Consider the following 24,864-nt stretch of genomic DNA (forward strand, 5'->3'; position numbering starts at 1 on the left):
GCGCATTGAGTTATCATACATGCGAGTGCTATTTTTGAGTGACTGCAAGTGATAGTATCAACCAAATTTTTTGAGGTTTTCAACCAGATTGAAGGTTTCTCCATAGTCTAATCTGGGTTGTTGGTGGAAGCCCTATTTAGGTGGAGGAGCTAAATTGGACAGATGGGCTTGGAATGGAAAACAATTTTCATAAAAAAGAACATGTCATGAGACATATATCCTGCCCGTGGGTATGTATAAACAAAAATATCCTCAGTGGCATGTGGAGACCACGCATGTCCTTTCCATGAAGCCATATCTACTAAACACACTAGCCCAATCAATTCTTCGTCCTTAAATCCTTCAGATTTGCCCAACATAACTGTGACGTGGCTAACATGTGAGTTTTCAAGTTTCATGGATTTCTTCCAAAAGGATTTTTGCCTCTTTCTTCATCATTTTCCTAGAATTAGGAGCTAACATATCTTTATATGGAAAAGGGAAAAAGATAGAACCGTTATGGTCCAATTACTACCACCACTCTCATTATCCCTTACTAGTCTCTTCATTTCGCATCCCACGAGCTCCATCTTTTTTACTTCAGCCCTAAACATGAGAACCCGATGTATGCTTTTAGGAGAGTGTGGAGTTTTACAATGATGTGTAGAGCGATGCGGTTCAATTCTTTATACTTTTTAATCCAGGACTTTAATATAAAAGCTATCTTCCATCTCCCAAGGATCGTCAAGATGAGGAAGTGGATCTCCCTAACAATCACTCTAAAACAGTGAAGTGCAATCCACCAAGCACCATGGTCTCAGGCTTTGCATTCATAATCCGCTTCTCAGATTGTACTAAAACTGACACTTTCTACAGCTTCCCCTTGGGGGGAAAGGTAGAGAATATTTATTTGTTTCCAATGTCCGTCTTTTATTTCTTTCGTGATGTACTAGTTGTAATGAGTGTTTGTCGGGATCCCCCACCCACTATTCATATATTTTTCTATATGTTAATCATTATCTATTGAGCTTGCTTAGACCAAAAAAAGAATAAAAGAAAAAGAAAGGAAACAATAGAGTCTAGACTCCATGCAACAGCATAAATGCAAAATAGTTGCAAAAAAAAAAAAAAAACTCTAAATCCCAGTTCCTGTTTTGCAAGACATTCAACTTCAGCTGTGCTTATTTTGAGCTCTCACAACCACATAGCACAAAGGCTGCCCTATATAATTTGCCAAAGGTTACAGATAAACTATATAGTGTTCCACTCATATAAAAGCAAGAATAGTTTAGACAGTAAAAGAAAATCTACTAATTTTGATTCCCAAGAGGAAGAGAAACTAGCTCATAAAGAGCCAAAGCTAGACAGGTTGAAGTTGCAGTAGTTTTGAATGGTATTCTTCCTTTATCATTCCTCAGGACCATGGCTTTGTAAATTGGCAAGGCATTCAACACTATAAAACCTGCTAAGAACATCTGCAGAAACAGACCCTCCATTTTGTTGCCTCTTAGAAATTGTACAAGCCCCATAAGAAATGATACCAAGTTGATAATGGCTGCCGTTATTAGTGGCAAAAACATGTTTGATGAGGCTCCAAACTCGAACATACCTTGTCTATATCTTTTGCTTTGTTCATCATCGATCACTTTGCTAGTCAAACTGAAACCATATGTGGAAATACCTAAACATTTGAGGAAGAACTCGAGCCATACGAAACCAAAGGCTGAGAGCCCCCTTATCATCCACATTCTCTGATCGTTCCACCACTTTTGAACAGTTCCTTCCCCTATCAAAAATTCAAGGAGATCTTGTCCATAGGCTCCAAGGACAAGAAACACATACAAGATAAAACTTGGCTCTGAGAACTGCAACATATTTTCACCAATAAATAAAACCCAAATGGATAAAAGGTCGAAATAGAAAAGGAGAGGCTTAATTTACATCAGTGAAATGATTGAAAAGGGGACGCTTAATTTACATCATTGAATGGATTTAAAATCTTCTGTCAACTAGGTTTTTAGGATAATCCCCAAAAAATAAAATAAATAAAACAGCCCCCTCCCATTTGCCTACCAAAACAATCTGTAATAATCATATTTTTCGAAAGATAATATTTGGGTTTTGTTCAAATTCAAAATCTAATATCAAGTTTATATTAAAAGAAAATTGATTTTCAAAATAAAAAAACCTTAAAAGCTTGACCATAAAAATTTCTTAAGAGAAATTATATTCGAAATCCATGTGTGCAATCTCCACTTATTCCCTTAGAAAAAATTAGGTAAATCTGGGATCCATATGAAAAGTTTTTTTTTTTTTTTTTTTTTTTTTTTTTTTTTTAAGGGTGGCCGGACCTCACTTTTTTCTCAAAGAGAGTATGCTGGGAACTGCACACTCCAAAACTATGTATAACATTACCCATTTCTTAAAGTTCAAAAGCTTTATATATGGAAATCTGTTAGTAATATTTTTCTCTTCATAAAAAAGAGACGTACTCCAAATTTAGCTAATATGCCCATTAAACATCTCACTTTGGATTAGGCATTGGTATGTATGTTGAGCTACAGTAACAGCCAAATGAATTTTATATTATTTCTCACTCCTTTGTAAATATATTTTGTATATATTTTAATATTTTGTTATTTGAAAATTAAGTTAATTTAGGTTGATAGATAGATTTTATGTATTTTAATACGTAGATTGTTGAAAATTATGAAAATAAAAATAAAAAGTATTTGAAAGTAAATAATGCATTAAATAAGTAGATAAAATAATTAAAAATAATATTATTTTATTATTTTAAGAAGTGATATGGCAAATCTAATATGTAGTTTTGCGTTATTAGCCAAAATGTAAAAATTGACATATTTTTCAAACTTGTCTATAATCTTGCCTAAACCAATGAGAATGCTATAAAAAATAAAAAAATAAAAAAAATATGTAACCTGTAAAAAGCATACCTTTGGAAATATAGAAAGTCCATGGAGAAGGCATAGTTGGGGGAGGAAAGCATAGAGAGTGAGAGGAATAAACCAGGTGGGCCATAAACAATAATGAGTATAGGCCAGCCCCATAACTGGGCCCAAAGATCTAGTACCGGAGGTTAAGGGACTAAAACTGGAGAAGGCAATCTGGAGACCGCCAATGCACCTTCGCTGGACTTGGTTTAGGACATCGACGAGGCTAATTGGTGCATCACCCAAAAAGGCTGCCCTCTTAGGGTTGCAAAATGTGGACCTCCATCCCTCGCTTTGTAGCCGAAGCCCCGTGGAGAAGTCCTCTATCAGTGATCCATATCTGTAGCCCACCTATATGTCCAATTTATACATCGAATCCATTTATTCTTATTCAAACCATAATTCCCTTTCTGAATTCCAATGCTCTACAAATATCTTGTTATATTAGCATACAATTAAGCGGATTGGGATTCTTGATTATTTGGATGAATTGAATGGTTCAATACAAAGAGAAATATGTATAGTATTAAATGGATATCTGGAGTTCATATTGTTAGAAAATCCTACTCGTGTGCATTCAATGTTGTAGAATATGGAGTTTATATATATAGTATTAAATGCATATATGGAGTTCACATTATGCGTCTATCTCTTTCCAAAATTTAAATACAATTAATTAAAATGAACAATTCATTTCCAGTTAAATGGGAGACAATAAGAAAAAACTAAGAGCTTTCCAAGATCATTGTTTAATTGATGATTGACCCATGTGCTATAAATGGTAAACTTTTTTTCGAAGAGTTTTATGATCAAGTACTAAATTAAATCGTTTGCAGTTTTCCATTTGTACTAGTTTAATACTATGGTGCTAAATAATAAGAAACTCACCTCATAACCCCATTTGGTCTTGTACTCATAGTTACACCCTGCAACCTTGTGTGCCAATTCCAAAACCGGTTGGGACTGGATGAACTTGTCGACAACATTGTTGGGGCCAAGTTCGGGGATCTCTGGTGGCACAATGGTTGATGGGCCTCCAAAGAAAGCTCGCCGGTTGAAGAAACATCCGGTTCCAAAATAATTAGGGCCCAAAACTCCATCCAATCCCAAGGGATTACAACAAAACACACGTCTATATTCACAACTATATGTATCATTCTTGTTGATCCCATGAAAGATTTGAGGGAATTGAACATATGCTAATTGCGACATGAGTTTAGGGTCTAATAGGTAACACAATGCTCGAAGAGGTGTCCGTGGGTCATTAGAATACATGTCACAATCCAAGTTGAGGATTATGGGTGCATTGGTCATGGCAGCTGACACTCGAAGCTTCAATACATGATGACAATTAAGAGGAAAAAAAATTATAAATACATGAAAATTAATGATAAAAAACTATTAACAGGAAATAATATTGTGGAGCATTTTGGCACAGATACAGGAAAGCTTACCAAAACGTTGAGGGCACCTGCCTTGAAATTGTGGGATGAAGTCCTACTCTTTTCCCTAGAGACATAGATGAGGTTTGGCATCAAATGGTTCGTCACGTCTTTGTTTTTACCACTGTCTAATAAGACCTGCCCATGGTTGAATTAAGTTGCCAATTAATATCTAATTAGGAACTAATAAACTTAATACAGTAAGGAAAATACTATTTGTACTTGTAAGTTTTAATTACATAACAATATGTATTAACGTGTCAGCTATTGATATATTGAAGATTATGGAATTTAAAATTTAAAATTTGAATTTAAAAAAATGATAAAATGAGTTTTATAAGTAACATTGTAAATAAAATGTAAATGTTAAGGACGAGTAGCACTTGTACGTCATAGTATAAATGTAGGTACCTGAATGACAGTGGGATGATCGTGGCAGGTAAATTCATGATTTGTCCATTTGCTGAAAGCCTTACGCTCAAGCTCCTCAATGATATACTCTTCGCCAACTTTCCCTTTCTCAAGGACTTTCTCAACCCTTTCTTTCATGCTTTCATACATTTTCTGTGATATCATACGTTGAGAACAAGAGGAGTATTGATAAGTTAATAAACGAATCGACAATGAGATAGTCGCATTAACCCAACGAAATCAAACACAAAGAGTTTCTCAATATAAAGTAGAGAATGACATATAAGGAAATTAAGCTAGGGAAAATCATCTTGACCATCAACAATATTCAATAATTGAGGCATTGATTAATTGCTTAAAGAATAATTATATTTGAAAGTCTTTACACCCCACACCATTTAAGTGATATAATTTGATTTAGAAAATAGATTTTAAATTTTAAATATTACAAATCAAATTATACTTTGTGAATAGTGTATAGTGTAAAAGCTTTCAAATACCACGACTCTTATATGGTTATAAATGTCATACAATAAATTATATTGTATGCGTAACCTAGTAGATGACATTAATAGACGTCCCCCCCTCCACCCCCCCCCCCCCAAAAAAAATAGTACTCTTTAATTTGTCTCACTAAACTTATAATTGGAAACGTCCAAATAAGCTTCCCATAAAATAGACAAACTAAAAACAGTAATTATTGTTGCGAAGAGGATTTATTTCCCTACTTGGGCCGTGTGGGGTTGGGCCTAATGAGGCCATTCAAATGCGTTGCTGGTCACATCACCCGCTCAGACCACGACCCACATTGTCGGACAAGCAGGCATGCTGCATTAAATGGTTTGGGAAGCCAACACGCAACAATAGAGCCAGACTTCTAGTCACCACTATGGACAATGTAATGTGCACGCCTCCCACCTCTCACCTGTTGCAGGGGACAAACTAGCGACCCACACACAATGTGGCAGGGCAAAGATTGACATGACAGAGGAGGAAAAATGCCACCAACATAGTGTCCCATACACTCTACCACGATCGACTAGCAGTGAGCAGGGACCAACACGAATGGGTATATAAACGCGTCCCAAGTTTAGATAGAACAATATGAACACTCTCCTTGTAGATCCATACCCTAAGAGATAATTCTGACTTAGGCATGGGAAGTATACTACACCACCTTAAGCCCTCATCTGCTTGAGTCTTGCAGATTTCACGGAAGAATTACTAAGTTGCCCAGGCTAAGAAACATGACATCAACAATTATGGTTTATAGGTACTTAATTATCTCAAGCAGTCATATTTATCAAGTCTTGGAGCACTCTTTGTCGTCGTGCATAATTGGGGGCAAACACATTTTCCTGATCTTTACTCTTTTGTTTCCTTTTGCCTTCTCGCAACTTATGCCATTTGTTTTTGGCTAAGCAAGCAGTTGGCCTTATAATGAGAGCCTTAATTTGGGTCTCAAATGTTTAGGAGACAACCTTATATATTTTGGAGAGTTTTACTTGTTTATTTACCATATATATCATTTCTAAGTATTTCTAATTAATTTGTATCGCTTATAATATTAATGTTGTATCTATTAAATATAATTTAAAATCAACATAAAATACAATAAAAAGTAAAATTATTTTTCCTACCTTCCAAACAAGTACTGCCAATTGATATATATTCCGAACAAGTACTGACAATTACTTTTGCTTTTGTCACGAGCTACAGGTTCGGCTTATATTGTCACGTGGACCCGGTGCGATTAAGATATTACAAATTAAATATTGAACACAATGATATTGTAAATTTAGGCCGACTTAATTAACCATTGGGTTACTTTCACATCATCAATATCGTGTGCTCACAAATTAAAACAAAATATATAAATATACATATATATATGTATATTTAAAATCAAAATATATAAATATACATATATATGTATATATATATATATATATATTGTGCTGACCCGATTATTTAAACTAGACTTTACAATCCATTTACAATTTATCATATTTAATAATTACTCGGTATTACCTGAATCTCCTCTACATCAGAGAACCATGAAGAGTAATTTGTTGTAAAATAAGCTTCAGGACTCCTCTCTATTATATTATTCTTCCTGCAGAATGGTAACCAGTGATATGCAAATTTAGCAGCTTCCATGCAAGCAAAGAGTGTCACCTGCGATCCCCCATCATCCGATACATAAATCGAAATATTCTCCGACGGATAGTCATAAGCCATGACCGATAAGACTGTGCTCACCAGCCTCATCGGCGGCTCCTTGTACGGATCAGTTGTGCAAATAAATACATCCAGTGCAGGAAAGCTTGAAGAAGATTTTTTTGATAATAGTAGCTTTTGAAGATTTTCAGGATATTCGTCACGGTAAACGATGGTCATGAGAAAACACTGATAAGTGAACCACAAAAAGGCAAGAAAAATATCGGAGATGAGAAAAGAGAGGGAGATGAGGAAGGATGCGAAGGTGGTGGAGTGGATGAGCTTGAGTGCATGGCGATAGAGCAGCAGTAGGATGGCACAGAAGTAAACTGCCGCAAACATGCGGTTGAAGGCTGTGCGACGTGCGTGTCGAAGCCTGTGAAGGAGAGGAGAGCGCGCGGGAGAGGTACTCAGGCTCTGATCCATGTATTTAGGTGGTGTACAGCAGTTCTTGAGGAGTGACGGTAAGGATACTTTATAGGCCTATTTGGAATCTACTTTTTAATTATGAAAAGGCTGTTTATTCTTGCAGGACAGTGTTGATATAATTATCAAATATATTTCCATCAAGAGTGGATCCATGGAAAATGCCGTATGGGTCCATGGAAAATGATATTTCCATCTAGTGGGTTGCGAGAAATGCCATCATAGTGATTTTCGTTTTTAACTTAATGGTTAATAAAAAAAATTTTAATGAGTTTATAATTTTTTTTTAAAAAACAAATTAAGAGATTTAAGAAAAAATTACACTTATTGATAACTTTTAGTCGTGCTACTGCAAAGTGTAGCCCGAGAACGGATCACGATAAGACCATTTGATTTTTTTTATTCTTTTTTTTTTTATATTCTCAAATATTTAAAATATATTCACAATATTATTAAACCCATTTCTAAGGACTAGTAGCATTATTCTTATCAAAATCCACTCTCATGATTGTCGCGGTACCATTATTGCCACGAGACAATAATTAGTATCTTTCAACGTTCACTGAACCTTGAAAAACACAATCTTTTCCATTGTCTGAACACCTTTGTAAATGTGGGGGGTGGTCCCTCAATGTGAGGGAAACCGATTCAGTAATTTGCTAATTTCTAATTTAAGTAGTTTTGTTTAATCTTACAAAATTTTTTATAAAAATAAATTTATAAATTACTGTAATTTAATATTAAATTATAATGTTATAATTTATAATATTATTTTTATTATAAATATATATCTAATCTATAATATAAAATTATATCAATTTACGAATAATCATTAAAAGATAATGTGATGTGTGTAGTGTGGAGAGAGAAAAAAAAAAACAAAACGAGAAAATTCTGGCCATACGTGAGAAAGATTAATAAGAACATTTAAAAATCGATCAAGAAAAACAAAAGACTTTCTATTTTATTCTTCACGTCCATGATTACATCTTAGATCATTATATAGGAATCCGAAGATAAAGAAAGAAATAAAGAATATCACTACTGTATAAACAAATAGTTTAAGAGTAAGCATGACACAATGTCCAAGATAGAATATATTCTCTATTTTTATATCACATATATTTTATTTTGACACCTTATCCTGGGTTCTAACATTCGCCATTTTTTTTTTTATATTTATTATATAGAAATGATAGAAATGAGAATGCTTCTGACTTAATGTTCTGTTTCTTTAGAAAAACCTCATTTTTTGAAAGTTGTGGTATAAAAGTTCACGATTATTATGGAGCTCGACTAAAAAATATTGATTCATTGTTTAGGGACATGGATTTAGTGTTAGTGTTAATTAATAAGTTGAAACAACTTTGTAAGTAGACTTTATATATAGAAATTGAAAAGATCAAATTCTACCAAGTTTCAAATTTATAAGGAAAATTGTTTGGAATTGTAAAACTGTTTTGGCCTCATGTGGTTGATAGAGTATACTAAAATCAATTCAGTTCAGTCTAATTTCAAGTCGAGTCAAACATCTAGATTTCAAATACACAATTCTTAAATCATTAAATTCATCTTAATTCAAAACCTTCTTACACGCGAGATTTAAAGTTTTTTTCAACTCAACACTTCTTTATAAGTGGAATCTACAACCTTTTTTAATTTTTTATAAATAAATTAAAATTCATCTTAACATCGAAACACATTTTAGGTGAGTCCTACAAAAATATTTCATCATCTCAACTCATTATTATTTATAGAGAGTTTGACTCATCTTAACTCAGCTCAACATCCATCGCATATTAAAAATTTATCTTTTTCTCACACTTTTATCAAAGTTTTAAGAAATTGATATGATTTTGATGAGATTTCAATATGTTATTCTTGATGGTGAGAAATTTATTTTGATTAGAGCTAATAATTGTGTTGGATGGAGGGGCACCCACGTGGATAGACCCCTCCTCTCTTGTGCGTTACAAGCAGAAGTAACACGTGGCATTAAGGCTATGCGTTACACGGCTTATAACATCTAATGCATGGCTTTGGGTTACCTTCATAGTAAAGGTTGGCCTTTAAAACCAGTCGTGTAGGGTAGGCTATATATAACCTCCATTATTTAATTCTTATTTTTTACTTGAACAGTAGAATCTCTTTCTTTTTTATTATTTCTTGAAATAAACATTTAAGTTGTAAATTTATTAAGTGTCACTCTAGTTTCATATTACATAGTACACTTTATCATTAAGAAAAAATTTTTAAAATTTGTCAATTTAGAAAAACTTATGGAGTAACTTTATAAATTAATCTTGAAGTACTTTTCTAAATTGGGGGTTATATATGGCCTACCCTACACGACTGGTTATAATCAAGAATCACTTTATAAATTAATCTTGAAGTACTTTTCTACTGTATTTTTTAACAAATTGAAATTACTCTTTGGTTGTTTGCTACAAGTGCTCACTTGTTGAGATTTTCCACGTTGTTCTGGTTGATATCTACCTATGTGGAGATGATTACGTTGAACCATAAATATAAATATATTTTAATTTAATGTATTGGTAGCCTTTAGCGGTTGTTTTAAAAAAGATAATTATTAATAATAATGAAAGTCTTAACCGGATTAGGTGTGGCATGATTTATAGGCATCTTCTTTTTAATTACGTTTTTTATTTTAAATAAAAACTTTTTGGTGAAAAAAGTAGTCTATTCTTGATATCGGTTTTTCTTTGTCTTTTTTTTTTTTAAGAGAATTTTGGAAGGAGATCCAACCCCAAACCTCTCTTTTGGAGGTGGGGCTTCATGCCATCAGGCCTTTGGCCTTTGGCATGGCAGTAGTACTACCCCAAGACAATAATTAGTCTGAGACTACGATCTTTCAAAGTTAACAGGACCTTGAAAAAAACAATCTTCTCCAAAGCACGCGGTTTATGAACATCAATAATCATCCATTGCCTGAACACCTTCGCAAAGTACAAAGTTGCTTTACTGGATCATCGATATATATATATACACATCAGCTGTGGTTTAATGTTCATGTTCAAGGCACGTTTACCTAATTCAAGGCACGTTTTCCTAGTATCTTGTTGTGTTCTTAGTTATTAGAACTTTAGTGCTAATACGTTTGTGTTGTATGTAATGAATCTTAATCAATTTGTGTTATTTGCTTCTATACTAGGTAAACGTGCCCAGGACAAAAACAGTCTGTAATATGCTTGGGGTTGACTAGAGAATAAACAGATCCTACAAAAGGTCAAGACAATAAACATGGGCAAAGAAATAAAAACCAATATTTCAAACATGGCATAATTTTTACATTCTTTTTGTGGTATAATAAAGTAAGATAAAGTGTTGGAGTTGGGTACGTGCTTGAAGAGTTTGGGCTTTATTTTTTTGTAAGAATAAAGCTAGAACCATCGAGGATGGGTCCAAAGGAAGGGTTTTGATTTTTTTTTTTTAATTTTTTTTTTAATTTATATATATAATTTATACTTGATGATTAAGAAAATATTTTTTAATGATATTATAAATTTTTTTAAAAATAATTGAGTGTAAAAAATGAATAAAAAAAGAAAAATAAAAAATAAAAAAAGCCGAATGACCTTATCAAGCTCCATTTTCAAACTACACGCTTGATGGGTGCACTACAAGAAATTAGACCTTTTGCAGCGCTTAAAATCGTTGCAAATACATTCAAAAAACACTGTAATTGATCAATTGCAGCGTTATTACCCTCCTTGCATGTTCGACAATATAAAAGTGATATTTTTTATCAATAGCAACGTTATTGAAAAAACGCTGCAAAAGACTTCATTTGCAGCGTTTCTAAACCACTGCAAACTCACTAATTTCACGCTGCAAAAGGCCACCCCATGTGCCTGCCATGGCGCTGCATTTGATCAATTGCAGCGAAATTTATCCTTGCTATATCATTAAATTTCGCTGCAATAGCCTCCCAACAACAGCAGCGCTACATTTGGTTCGTTGCTTTTGCCTTTTTTTGCAACACTTAAAATCGCTGCAATTGATTTATAAGCGCTGCAATTTGCGTACGTCAAAAGCAACATACCATTCTAGCGCTGCTTTTGATACTTTTTGCAAGGACTAAAATCGCTGCAAAAAATCAAAAAGCGCTGCAAATGCGCAAAAGCAACGCTTGCTTCCTTTGTTGCATTTTGCATACTTTTCAAGGACTAAAATAGCTGAAACTGATGATTTGCAACGAATTTTGGCCTATTTGCATCGACTAAAAATCGCTGCAAATACTTAATTACAAAATTAAAAAAAAAATTACTACTGAAACATACAGTTTCAGTAATTTTTTTCACTTGTATTTGAAGCAAAGTTAGTAGATCAACTAGGATTTAATTCCCTTTACTTAATAATACAAAGGGTACATAGAAAATAACAACAAAGTACATTCAGTATACAACAAGTAGAAATATGTTCAGTACATTCAGTATACAACAAGTAGAAATATGTTTAGTACATAGCCAAGCAGAAACTTCAAATCGATCCTAAGTGCACTTCATCACTGTCAACTAAAAGTAATTGCTCCCATATTCAAAGGCATACCTGTATATGAGTTTTCTGGAAAGACGCAATACCAACTGATTAGTAGAACAAAAAACCTGGAAAGTGGAGCATGATCTCATTGCAAACAGGAGAAAGCCTTATTATAGGTAAAGAATGCATGAAAACCTACTTTTCATAGTAGTTGTAACACATCAGCATTAATCTAATTTACTAATCTCAAAGTAGAACTTCATTCAAGTAAAGTACAACTTTAGAATCAAACCTCTTTTTATTAAAATTCTGGAAAAATGTGTATTGTTAACACTAGAAGCTCATCAATAACTGTCCAAACCAAAACTCCTATACAAATTTACAAACAATTTGTTAATTTACATTATATGGCCACAGTTACATTATACATACACAAACACATGCATAGGCAATTTATAAAAAAGTAGTGACTGCTGTCCAAGAAGGGCCTAATTAGTTAGAGTATATATATATATATATGTACTCCTATCTCTCGTGTGCATTAGCTATTGCTTATAACACCAACATATACAATGTTCTAAACCAGCTCTCTAAAGAGATGTATATATTACAAATTCAAATGTGTATATATACACTTTTTTTATATAAGTTGTATATATACACACGCACACACAAACACACACACACCCAATGACATATATATATATAGCTCCAAATTATAGGAAAAAAATTACAAACTCCAAAGAAATAACAGTATAGGTTGAATTTGTAAAGTGTGGCAGAAATATTATTATTTTTTACAGTTTTATCATTTCCAACCATGATATTAATGTGACAGATTTTAGGTGAACTTGCTATTTAAATGGAAGACATGATGAATATATATCATGTATGAATAACCTATGTCCAAAAATTGAAAGGTGTTAGGGGCAGTCTTTATTAGAGGAGCAAAATGGGGAGCAGTGGATGAAGAGACCTCACATATTAACTACACCCATCAATTGCAGAGTAGGTGCCACATACGTGCATGTTGCAAAAAATGAAATATATGAGAAATAAAGAGATAAAGCAATAAAATCAAAGCAATAAACACAAGCTCCCAATTTGGAATAAAACTACTAGTAAGACTGTTTAGCTGTCATACCCTATAACACAAATGATATGAACAATATATTACTTAAATACACTAAGCTCATATATTAAAAAATACACTAATCTGATTTTCATTTCCTCTGCAACAGATCATATAAAGTACCAGAACACAATCATTTCAAGCAAACCTGATTTGTTACCTACTCCACATGGCATTCCTGCAAAAGAAATTACTTCCATTCCAATTAATTAATGCAGCATTTAATTAATGCTCTCAATGCATTTATCCAGCAAAACAAAATTTTCAAAAGTATCGCCATGTTAGCTAAAGCATCAACTAGAGAATAATTAAAAAGTAAGACCGTGAGCCATCAAAACTGGAAAATTTATCAAGATGCAGGGTGTCCCAATTTGGCTATCAGATCGACATACAGAGGCATATAGCATATACGTATGTTATATTAAGTTTTCCAACATAGACAACATTGTTGGTTTTCATGCCTTTGTATATGTGTGGTGATTTGATTAATACTATTGTCTTTGAAGTAAATAAAAAACTGGAAAGAAAATGATAGTGAACCAACTTCTCATAGAGATCCTATAAAATTAAGAGATAGCTCTTTTTTACTTAAATTGATAGTTCTTTTTTAGAAAAGAAAAATTGATAGTTCTTAACTATCAAGAAACAAAGAAAGGAGGACAAGAAGAAAAATAGAAACACAAGTATAATCTTTTAGGTAAGTTATTAAGATCCTTCTAGTCTCCAAAAAGTCAACAATCTATCTAAGATATGATGTAAATAGTCATGGACTCAATAAATAGAATGCAGTATGACAATGAATATTCTCGACATCACTTGGCCAAACAAGCAAACACATGTGATTCCTCTTAAAATAATAGGTGGAAGACTTGAACAGAGCAACAGCACCAACTAGAGTTGAAGATACTAAAACAACCTTAAAAGAACTTAGTGAATTGAGATATAACCTCCCCAAAGCAAAAATTGCTTTCCATTTGCAGAACACGACAGACAATTAGAGCACCAATGTCACGCCCAACAACTGCAATTTTTGGCTTTCTAGTTTTCAGGCACTTGTATAATTTCTCAGGACTAAAACCAATGTTGGATCCATTTTCTCTTGTTTGTGAACCGCAGTGGTTCTTTTTGATGTCATCTATTATACTAATCCGAAGGAATGGAGGAGAACTCTCGGCTGGAAGAAAAATAAAATTTTCAGAGCAACCCTAGGTGTCCATTTCGTGTAGAATCAAAATCCTCAAAAATGGAAACCAAAATTTGAAAGCTTACCTATGTTTATCCCTCTCCTTGAGGAGATTTAGGCTAGGGTTCCACCCTTTGTACTGAAGAGACGAGCTGGAGAGGAGGCCAAGGGAGAAACGCATTAAGGAAACTGAAAACAAGTGATGATTGACATACCATTTCTTCTCAGAGCCTCGTTTGGTGGTAGATGAGCAAGGTTTGTTTGAGGTTGCAACCCTAGATCTTCTCCTAGTCCGGTCCCAACAGCTGACGAACCCTGCATTGAACCACAAGATAAAAAATAAGACAAGCTAGAGAGAGGAGCAGAGTGCGAGAGAGAGAGAGGAGCAGAGCGCGGCGACGTGGTGGGGTCGCTGGCGACTGGCTGTGCGCGGCGGCGTGGGTCGAGGGAGGATCGCTGGGGGAACGAGAGCGGGGAGAGAGTGAGGGGGGGTCTGCTGGAGGGAAAACAAAACATAAATTGGGGGAAAAAAAATTGAAACTTGGCGCCCATATCAATTTCGACTATATTTAGGCGTTGCAAACATAATTTTACACATACAACGACTTAAATCGTTGTAAATATTAGATATTTCGCTGTAAACAGGTAAATCATGCATCGTTTCATCTTTTAAGACAAAAAAAAGTGGCGATTTAAAAAATGCTGTAATAGATAACCTTTTGCAGCGATTTGTTTTGCAACAATATAAAAATAGCTGCAATAAGCCTATTTTCTTGTAGTGGTGTATCAAAACTCTTTTCGTAAACAAGTTGAATGGATTGGGTAGGGGGCTCCAACATAGAAATCCGATCCAATCAAGAACGTTTACTTGGAAAATCATCCTCAAATGAAAAATATTTGCACGTTATAGAACAGAATTTGTAAATTTATTGCTGTTGATAATAGAAGTTTTAATTAGACTAGGTCGCGTAATTTTTTCTTTCACATTAAAGGGTTTTCTACTTAAAAATGCTGGTGCTGATTTTTTTTTTTTTTTAATTGGGGGAGGGAGTTCGAACCCTCCAAAACCTCCATTTTAGAGACTTTTGAGTATTATGTCATTAGGTCACAGGTCTTTAATATTTTATTCTGATTGTAAGTTTATTTTTACTAAATTGTTAATTTAATTTATATATTGAATGGTAGAAAAGATTAAATTGTATTTTTTGTGTTCACCTTAACAAATAACAATAAATTACAAAGTTGCTTTATTTATCTAGTAGATTGATGTAGATTGATATGGGCATATATATACAACAGATCACGTAAAGTGACTCAGATTGGAATGTCGCGCGCGTTTATATATACACACACATACATATATATACAGTGTATTATTAATTTCTTTTTTATATTTTTAATCATAGATATTAAAGTTAAAATAAAGCTGAAAGAGTCAATAATTGATCCTTCGTGACTACTTGCAGCCATAGCACCTTCACTGTCTACAAGGCCGGGAGTACTGTGCTCTGCAGTAGTGATGGGTTTAGGATATCTTTCCCTTGGCCAATATCGATTTCCTCACTAAAACATCTGAACATATTGATTAGATAAGTTTCAGTCGGTTAGCCTATCTTTTCAGGGCATTATTTTCTGAATGAAACCTCAATGTCAGCTTTAGCTAGTGGTACCAATGTCTTAGATTTGAATCAGATTCTTCACTGTAAAATATAAATAAAAAGAGCACTCAGGTTTCTCTGCTATCCCCACCATTTTGGATGGCATGGGTAGAGTTTGAAAAGTGTTGAATGCATTAATGTCTTTTTGTAGTACTTTTGACTTGAGTTTTAATTGACGTGGTTCTTTCAACTAAGTTGTTAATTTGAAAATGGGTAAGTCTGTTTATGCATAGGGCAATTATTTTTGGAATGAATATTTAGTTTCATATGCAAACTCTTAGGATGAAATTAGTGAAATGCTTGAATGAAGATAAAATGAGATAAGATTGGATAAAATAAGATAAGTTAAGATTAAAATTAAAAGTTGAATAAAATATTGTTAGAATATATTTTTTTAATCTTATTTTTATTCTAAAATTTTAAAAAGTTAAATTGTTTATTTTATTTTGTGAGAATTTGATAAAGTTATAATAATTATATGAGAGATGAGTTGTAAAAACAAACAACCAAAGTTATAGGAAAATGATTTACAACTTTATTATAGTTTCATATTAAATGAAGTGTAGTTTTGTACAATTGGATTTCGTTTTTAACCAAGTCGGCTTGTATGGATTGATTGTAAGATATGTTTTAAGAGATTTGTAAAAGAGTTATAACTATATCATTAATATTCGGTATTTAATTCATGAAATATGGCTTTTCCCCAAAGGCAAAATTCATGGCAAAAAGTAGACTTTTTGTGAAAAAAATCATTTTTCCACAAAATCCTACCGTGGGAAGCTCGTGGCGTAAAACTTGCCGCAAAAAGTATTATAGCCCATGAAAGGTTTAATTCGTGAGCAATACCTATGTTTTCCCATGACACATCTCGTGGCAAGAGTCGATAAAGCTCGTCGCAAAAGCACGTCCATTTTCGATAATGTGCGAATAGGAGAAATTACCATGAAAGGTATTGGTGGGTATTAATATTACTCACTACAACATTTGTGGAGAAAAACTTTTACTGGCAAAAAAGAAGGTATTTGCTGCGAGTTGTCTTCATGGCAAATACTAAAAGAATTCAGAAAAAAAAAATTGTAAAAGCAAAAACAGATGGGACTGAGCCAAAAATGATCATAAATAATTGTCTAATATAAGCTAAAAAATTATATACAAACCAATGCATCCATGAAAAGCAATAAACCACCATCCATTAAAATTCAATACACAACAACCAACGCAACAATGATCAGATGCAATAAAACCACTTTCTACAAAGTCTGTCCAGCTGTTAATATCAATCTACAAATGTTCTTTCAAGTTTCATACACACCAACAATAATCCCAAGTTCCAACATATCACTTCAATATTTAGTACCACTTCACATCATTCCACTTCACACTCCCATATATATAACTTAAAATCTTGTATTGTAAGCCATATTAACATGTTTGCTACCCATATAACAGTTCCTAGCAACTCTCTCTGCTTGTTATGGGTACTACCTACACCACATGCCATGGACAAGATCTTTCTAGTTGCCTACTTAGCTAAATTTGAAGAACCAGATTAGGAAAAGATGTAGAGAAATAAAACTAAATATAGATTTTCACAAGTTATAACATATGATAGTCTATTTAATACCATCTGTCTCATAAGTCACTAGGAGAATTGATGTTGCTTTACATGAAGTAAGATGTTTTTTTGCCATTATGAGCAACAAACTATTTCTTAGGCACAAATTTCAATATGCTTTTCATATGAAAACAAGTTATACATGTCTATAACTGCAAATACGTACAGAGCACATGGAGCAAGGAATATAAGATTCACTACTTTGAAAAGATTAAGAAGAAAAAACCTAGGTCTACAAGATGTTCTGATATAGTTTAAGAAAGAAATTATAGGTAATCTAACAACCAATTTTCCCCCAGTAAATAAATATATTCATACAGTAACCTTGAAGAAACAAAATTAAGATGGAACTTGCCCCATTCAGGAGGGAATGGATCATTAGGCGTCTTGCTGTTTGCAAACTTCTTTCCAAAAATCAATCCAGTTTCTTGAATCTGCATAATCAGATGAATATGGGCATATATGCAGAAGAAAGGGACTGGGAAATTCAATACATAATATACAAACCAATGCTTTGTACCAGGATTTGAGGATCTATCTTTGAGTTTAAGTATATCCCAACTTTACCCTTGCAAGGGACACACAATCTGGTTTTATATGCTGTACTTGTTGCACCTAAACATTGCGCCTAGCCTTCCAAATCCACAAATTACCTAAATCTACATCATCCTGATAGTATTAGGATACAAATAAAGATATGCACACATATAGGGAAATATGAGAAACAGAGAGTTACTTTATCGTCTAATGTGTCTTCTCCAAAAATTAGCAGGGAAATTAATGTCTCACCACAAGATATATTCAATCAACATCAAAACCAAATGACAACTTACAAATCAGTTATACATACACCTCTCTCTACTAAAAGTGTCACAATCATCTTTGGAACCGTAGTAGTGTGATGACGAAGATGAAGATGGAATTCTCTCAAGAACTTGTAGGGCTTCTTTCATTGAGGGTCTCTTGTGCAGGATTAGAGATATACAATTATATCCTAACTTGAAGCAAGCTAACAAAACTTCTAGTTTTTCTTCCAAATCAGCTTGGATCGCCGCGTCAGCCATCTGCAAAGCCCGACTCTTATACTCAACTATAAGCCCAGTCCCTTGGCCCATGTCATCTAAAACTATAACCTTCCCAATAAGTAGCTCAAGAAACATAACCCCAAAAGAGTACACATCACACTTTAGATTGGGCTTTAGGCTTCTAAGTGACTTTGGTACATGATATGGCAATACGCCCAATGAGCTTGGACTTGGGCTAGGAGTAAGCCCAATTCCAATATCTTCAAAGCTATCACACGAGGTTGTGGATCTCTTACTTCCGAAAATTCAGACCGACGCTCCAACTTCTTGTAGTTCATGTTATCGAATACTTAACTCACAAGCTAAATACAAACTTTCCATTTGAAAAAAGAGAAAACGTTTATACTTACAATACTTTTCATCTCAACCTCTGGATCGGACTTGACAAAGTCCAAAGAAAATATTGTAAAAAATAATAATCTTACAATTTTCTTCATATTATAAAAGATACTCTTTTCCTCTCAACATCTTGACAAAGTCCAAGAAAAAGATTGTTCTAAATTTCTTAACTTTTAGCTTGATTCTTGAACGTCACGCTCAATTGTGGATTAAAAAATCATCCAGTGGGATAGCCATATGAGATCTACTAATCTTCTCACTATATAAGGTGTGATATATTTATTATCTCACTAGTGAGATGAAAGTATGATGAAAATGAAGTGTATAAAATTCTTCTTTTTTATGGGATGAAAGATAGACTTCTTTTGAAGAATGCAAAATAAAGTGTGTACATGGTTGTCTATTTTACTTGAGATGCGCCAAGATTTTCAATAGCTAAAGTGAGTCCAAGTTGGTCCGATTTCCCATTTACTACACACAATATAATTAAATGAAGTCTAACATTTTTTCATGGTATAAAATTTACAACAAATAAATACATGCATATACTTATTTTTTTTTATAAGTACCAAATCGTCAAAAATGTCACAGAAGAGCCAAACTTGCAAGCCAAATAGACAGGAGTACAAGTAGTAGATTTCTGCTTTGATGTATGGAGAATATACTTATTGAATCAAACCCACCACAATATGCACAAGATCTTCTATTTCTGTCCATTGAACTGAAAATTTCTCTCATCTCCCATTGTAGGGGACATCACTACTTTGTATTTACCTACTCCATATGAAGTTAAGTCTTTGCTTCATTTTTACAAACACTTGCTGTGCATTTTGTTAATTCATTGCATTCATCATCAACAATCATACGCACATCTATTCTTTCTTACAATCAGCACTCAACACAATTTCTACATTCATCTATACACACATATAATAGCAGTCATAACATAGAAAATAATCCACTTTAATTACTCGAGAAAAAATACCACAAATTAAATCTCCTTTCATTTTCACAAATTTCCATCTCCTTTAATTAAGAAAAAAAAAAGGCTGGAAAAGGCCATCGAAGGGAGAGAAGCTTACCGGCAGCATATGGCACCACTGGTGGCGTTGTGCCGTGAGGAGAGAAACCGAGGGAGAAGGGAGAGGTCCAACTAGGGGAGTGAGCTTCGGTGGAGAGAAAACAGAGCACAATAGAGAGAGGGATGATCGGAATGGGAGGGTCACCTGCTTGATGCGACGGTGGAGGTGGAGCTGTCGACATCGGCGGCGTGGCCTGGTTGGGAGGTAAGCTGTGAAGTTTTGAATGGGGGGTTCAGCATAATGCAGAGGAGTGTCGGGCTGGGGGAGAAAGAAATGAGGGGAAAAAAGGGGTTTTAGTATTTAAAACTATTTGCGGCGACATGAATTCTTCGCAAAAAGTCGTTTCTTCGCCACAACAAGTCACTTTTACCACAAGTTCTTGCTCGTCGGACGTAATCTTGTGAAAACTGGCATTTTTTTTCCCACAGAGAGTTTTCGTGTAATAAGCTAAGTATTTGCCACAAATGTAGAGCTTGGAAAAAAAATTTCATGGTAAAAAGCTAAATTTCTTGTAGTGTAAGGTTATTAACAGGGAACAAAAAGAGTTTTGCAATTCGTAACATCTAAATCGAATAGCAACGTGACATCGTCGACATGATACTCATTGATCTGTACGTCACATCAACTATAAACTATAAAGTATAATGGATTGAAAATTAAAATTGTCGAGATCAATCCTTTTTATCTGCCGAAATGTTCAGAAGAAACAAAAGTTGGAAATGTGACTTATGCTAATCAAATTGTGAAGCGTTCCAATAATCACCAAAAACTCTAATAATCGAGTCCATCCGGTCCCTAATTTGGAAAGAAAAATTCTATTCACCCTTTACACACAATACATTATATTTTTTTTTTTTTTTACTTTTTTTCTTACTAAATGTGTAATATAAGGATTATAAGTAAAAGAATTTAATTAATTTAAAAATAAAAATAATGTAATTTGTAGTATGTGAGAATAATGAATAACAAAGCTCAATTTAAGAAAGTATTCAAAATTATAGAGCAAGCAAATCGACCAGCTAACACTACAATAGAATTGTTTTTTAGGGACGGTTGGGAAGTTGTGATAGTCTCCAAACTGTCATTAAAAAGCATTTTCTGTGATGGTTTCTGGAAACCGTCACTAAAGACAGATGAGATTTTTTTGATGTTCGAATGGAGGTAAAATTTATATCCAAACGTCACATAGACGTTTGAACATTGAGACTTATGTGCGAACGTGAAATTTTTTTGAGCCAACGTTTAAACGTTAGTCATTAACGTTAACGTCCGAACGTTAGTTCTAAATTTAAATTAAATATGACTAATTTAAAAATTATGTGATTTTTACAATGCATAATTTGTGAACAAGTCTCAAAAAATTGTAATATATATTTATATATACATAATTTGTAAAATATTAATATATATTTATATATATAAATATATAAATATATAAATATATATTTATTTTTATATATATTTGAAGTGAAATGATTTAATATTAAAGTTGGAAAATCTAACATTAAAGAAGATTGAGAATTGAAATTAAAAAAACAACAGATATATTAAATAATATTATTCCTTACATATATTAAAAGCAAAATACAAAATATGATAGAATTTCATAAACAACACTCACAACAATGCGTTGTTCACGAAAGTCATACTCCGTATCTCCTCAAGCAAGATGTCAACCTTTTCGTTGAGGATATCTACACAGTGAACAATGCTTGCGACTCTCTCCTCCACAGCTGTGATCTGTCTGTCAATCTGCACAGTAAGCTGTGAGATCACCCTATCAACCTAAGCAACCGGAACATCCCCTGTAGAAGCACTCATCAGTTGCTGACTAGTACACCTCACACCGAGCTCAGGCGGAGGAACAAGATCCATAGCAGGCGGTGGATGATGTCGAGCATGTGTTTCAAGCTGGCCAATACTACTCCAATGTGTGCTCATGTCGAGGGGGCTCATCTGATTTGACACCCACTCCTCCGCCTAGAGCGGCACTCTCTTGGCCTGTAAAAGCTGACTAATGATGATCTGTTACGGGAGATTGTCCGTGGAGACAATGCTTATCTCGTAACAGATCCACTCAAAGATGCGTAGTGGCAGGTCAATGGGATCTCCATGTGCCACTCGAATAAGATATTGTGCACACATCCTGCTAAATGTGGCCTTATGTGCCACAAGATTCACATTTATTGTAACAATAAGTTGCAACCTGTGAAAGAAATGGAGGAGATCTATCTGGTTGAAGGCGTTCTTCCTCTCGAGTAGCGTGCGGTCTCTCCCGATGATTATGTAGAAATCCTCATCTCGTTTGTTATCCCGAGCCTTAAGGTTAATATCCCCGGCCTCCAATTGGTCTGCATCTCTTGTTGATGATGACTCAGTTGGGTCAATAGATGAAGTGTTCACAGTTGCATTAGGTGTGCCAACAGCTGATGCAGATGTGGCTGTAGTTGCTAAAAATGTGCCCACATCTGTACCCGAACTCTTAGGAACGCGCCGAATTTCGAGTAGATCGACGATTACATCAGGAGATATCTCAAACTCCACACCGCGTATAGTTATGGTGTGGGAGGATGCATCCTGGGGTATGGAGCACATCCCATGTAGAACTCTCGAACCATCGAGGGGTACGCCATCCGCCTCACCATGCAGATATTTTTCCAGCCTCTTCTGAGAAAGATGTCTCTAAGGTACTTTTGCTCCGATTTGAGCTCATCAAATTCATGAATTAGAATCTTCCGTTCTAGCATAACTATTCGAGCCCCAACCCGATCAGTGTTGGGACCAGCTCCTTCCCTCCCCTGTTTCCTTATATGTAGTGGATGAGACATATCCTAGAAAAAAATAAAGTGTCCATAATTACGTGGGTGCCCTAAAAGTTAGAATAAAAATATAAACTATTCTATAGTAACGTTCAAACGTTTAAAAATAACACATTCACACGTTGTGACAATACGTTAGAACATGAATGAGTTTACGTTCGCACGTATGTTTTGCATGTGAACATAAAATTAGTTACATTTGTAAATTATAATAAGATTTCACATTCAAACATTTGAATAAAGCGTTCGAATGTTGGTGAATAAAATTAACAAGTTAATAGTTACGTTTGATGTACAAACAAGGTAGGTTCTAATGTGACTGTATATTAAATTATGTACATATAGATTTGAACGTTAACATGGATAAAATTTGAATTTGTTGTTAAATATTGGAAACTAAAACATTAACATCCGAACATTAATAGATATGTTCAAATGTACACTTAACATTCGAATGTTACGTGATGGATTAGAACATACATGATTTACGTTTGCTTGTATAGTTTTAAAGTTCGAATGTAACGTGGTATTGTTCGAACGTGAATGCGTAACGGCTAAGAAACTAATAGTTCGGTTTGAATGTTACCACGTAACGTTCAAACGTTACGAGACAGAAATGGTTGAGTCAACTCAACCATTCTCAAGCTTCTAAAACACATGTTATTGGCCAAATGACACCATATAAATGAAGTGTACACTTCAATAACAAGTTCTACGATGACCATTTAGCCAATGGCAACTCATGATGGCCAGAAATTGAAGTTAAAAATCCGGCCACCGATTTGGTTTTTAGGATCGAATTTCATGCAAAAGTGAATAAAGGGCCGAAGGGTAATTTGAGAAGTTTACCTACCTCTTTGGTGACGATTGTGGCAGAGAATGATGGTTGTGGTGGGTGGTGGTTGCATGGCAAAGAAGGATGGTGGACACGTGAAAATGATTGGAAGTGGTGATGGGTTGAGCTTATATGCTCGAAACGTTCAAACGTATTAATGTAAATGTTTGAACGTTTTCCTAATAACATTTGAACATATGTTACTCACGTTCAAACATAAATGTTTTAAAAAGTGTATGTAGCATTATTTTCAAAAGTGTAAATGTTGTTTTGACCGTTTGGCAAACAAAAAATTATTTCATTTTACTTAATGATTAAGGAAGTAATTTTAAGTGTATTGATGTATTTTTTTTAAATATTTAAATATATAAAAAATGTTAAAAGAAAACTGAAAAAATATTTAAAAAGTTTAAAATGTGAAAAAGTAGTAACAATGAGTGGTTCTACACACGTGGCAGAGTAGCACCTCGTGTGTAGAATCACTCATTAATTGGGGTTGCAAATGATTAGAGCATTTCGTGAACAACTCGAGCTCGGCTTTGTATATTCAAATCGAACTCGGTTCATTTAATGAATGAGATGTTCATAAACACTGATATACGTTCGAATATTAATCGAGCAAAACTCATATAAACTCAGCTCGACTCAATTTAGACTCGCGAACAAAACTCGTATAACAAGTTATGACTCATTTTTATCTTGTTTTGAAGCTCGTAATATGTTTATATATATATATATCTGTTACATATATTACATGTTATATTTTATATACTTAATTATATATTATTAATTTATTTATAGTTTACCTTATTTAATATAGATATGTTATGTCCCAAAAAATTTGTATAGGATAATTTGTATAATATTATATCATAAAACTACCACTATTGGTTTATTATATTATCTATTTGTATTAAATAGTTGAGTTTAATACATTTATCTTGTGTATTATGAGTAAAATCTATAACTATAAGTTATTTTTCTAAACAAATTTATACCATAAGAACTTTGTATCAAAATTAATTGATTGAATAGTTAAATGGTTTGAGTCTTTTTTTTTTTCTTTTTGTAAAATTTAAAATTTTTTTACAAATCAAAAAGATAAGATTACATTTTTCAAAATAAAAAATCAAGCTCGAGTCCTTTGGCATTTTTAGTCAAGCTTGAGTCAAAGTCAAACAACA

The 24,864-nt window shown here is 33.7% G+C and overlaps 1 protein-coding gene and 1 non-coding gene across 2 annotated transcripts; both read right to left on the bottom strand.

The window, feature by feature from the left end:
- Window positions 1–1,184: 1,184 nt before the first annotated feature.
- On the bottom strand, window positions 1,185–7,478 carry LOC122282055 (cellulose synthase-like protein G3). Its single transcript, XM_043093978.1, has 6 exons — window positions 6,818–7,478; window positions 4,787–4,939; window positions 4,388–4,513; window positions 3,822–4,265; window positions 2,937–3,284; window positions 1,185–1,844 (listed from the first exon to the last, which is right to left on the bottom strand). The coding sequence occupies exons 1-6, from the start codon at window positions 7,430–7,432 to the stop codon at window positions 1,290–1,292; spliced, it is 2,241 nt and encodes a 746-aa protein (XP_042949912.1). The 5' UTR covers window positions 7,433–7,478; the 3' UTR covers window positions 1,185–1,289.
- Window positions 7,479–19,524: 12,046 nt separating this feature from the next.
- LOC122283602 lies at window positions 19,525–19,623 on the bottom strand. Its single transcript, XR_006230999.1, has one exon. It is a non-coding gene; the product is annotated as a small nucleolar RNA snoR98 (small nucleolar RNA).
- Window positions 19,624–24,864: the final 5,241 nt, after the last annotated feature.

The sequence above is a fragment of the Carya illinoinensis genome, chromosome 11, assembly GCF_018687715.1.
Source record: "Carya illinoinensis cultivar Pawnee chromosome 11, C.illinoinensisPawnee_v1, whole genome shotgun sequence".
Taxonomy (NCBI): Eukaryota; Viridiplantae; Streptophyta; class Magnoliopsida; order Fagales; family Juglandaceae; genus Carya; species Carya illinoinensis.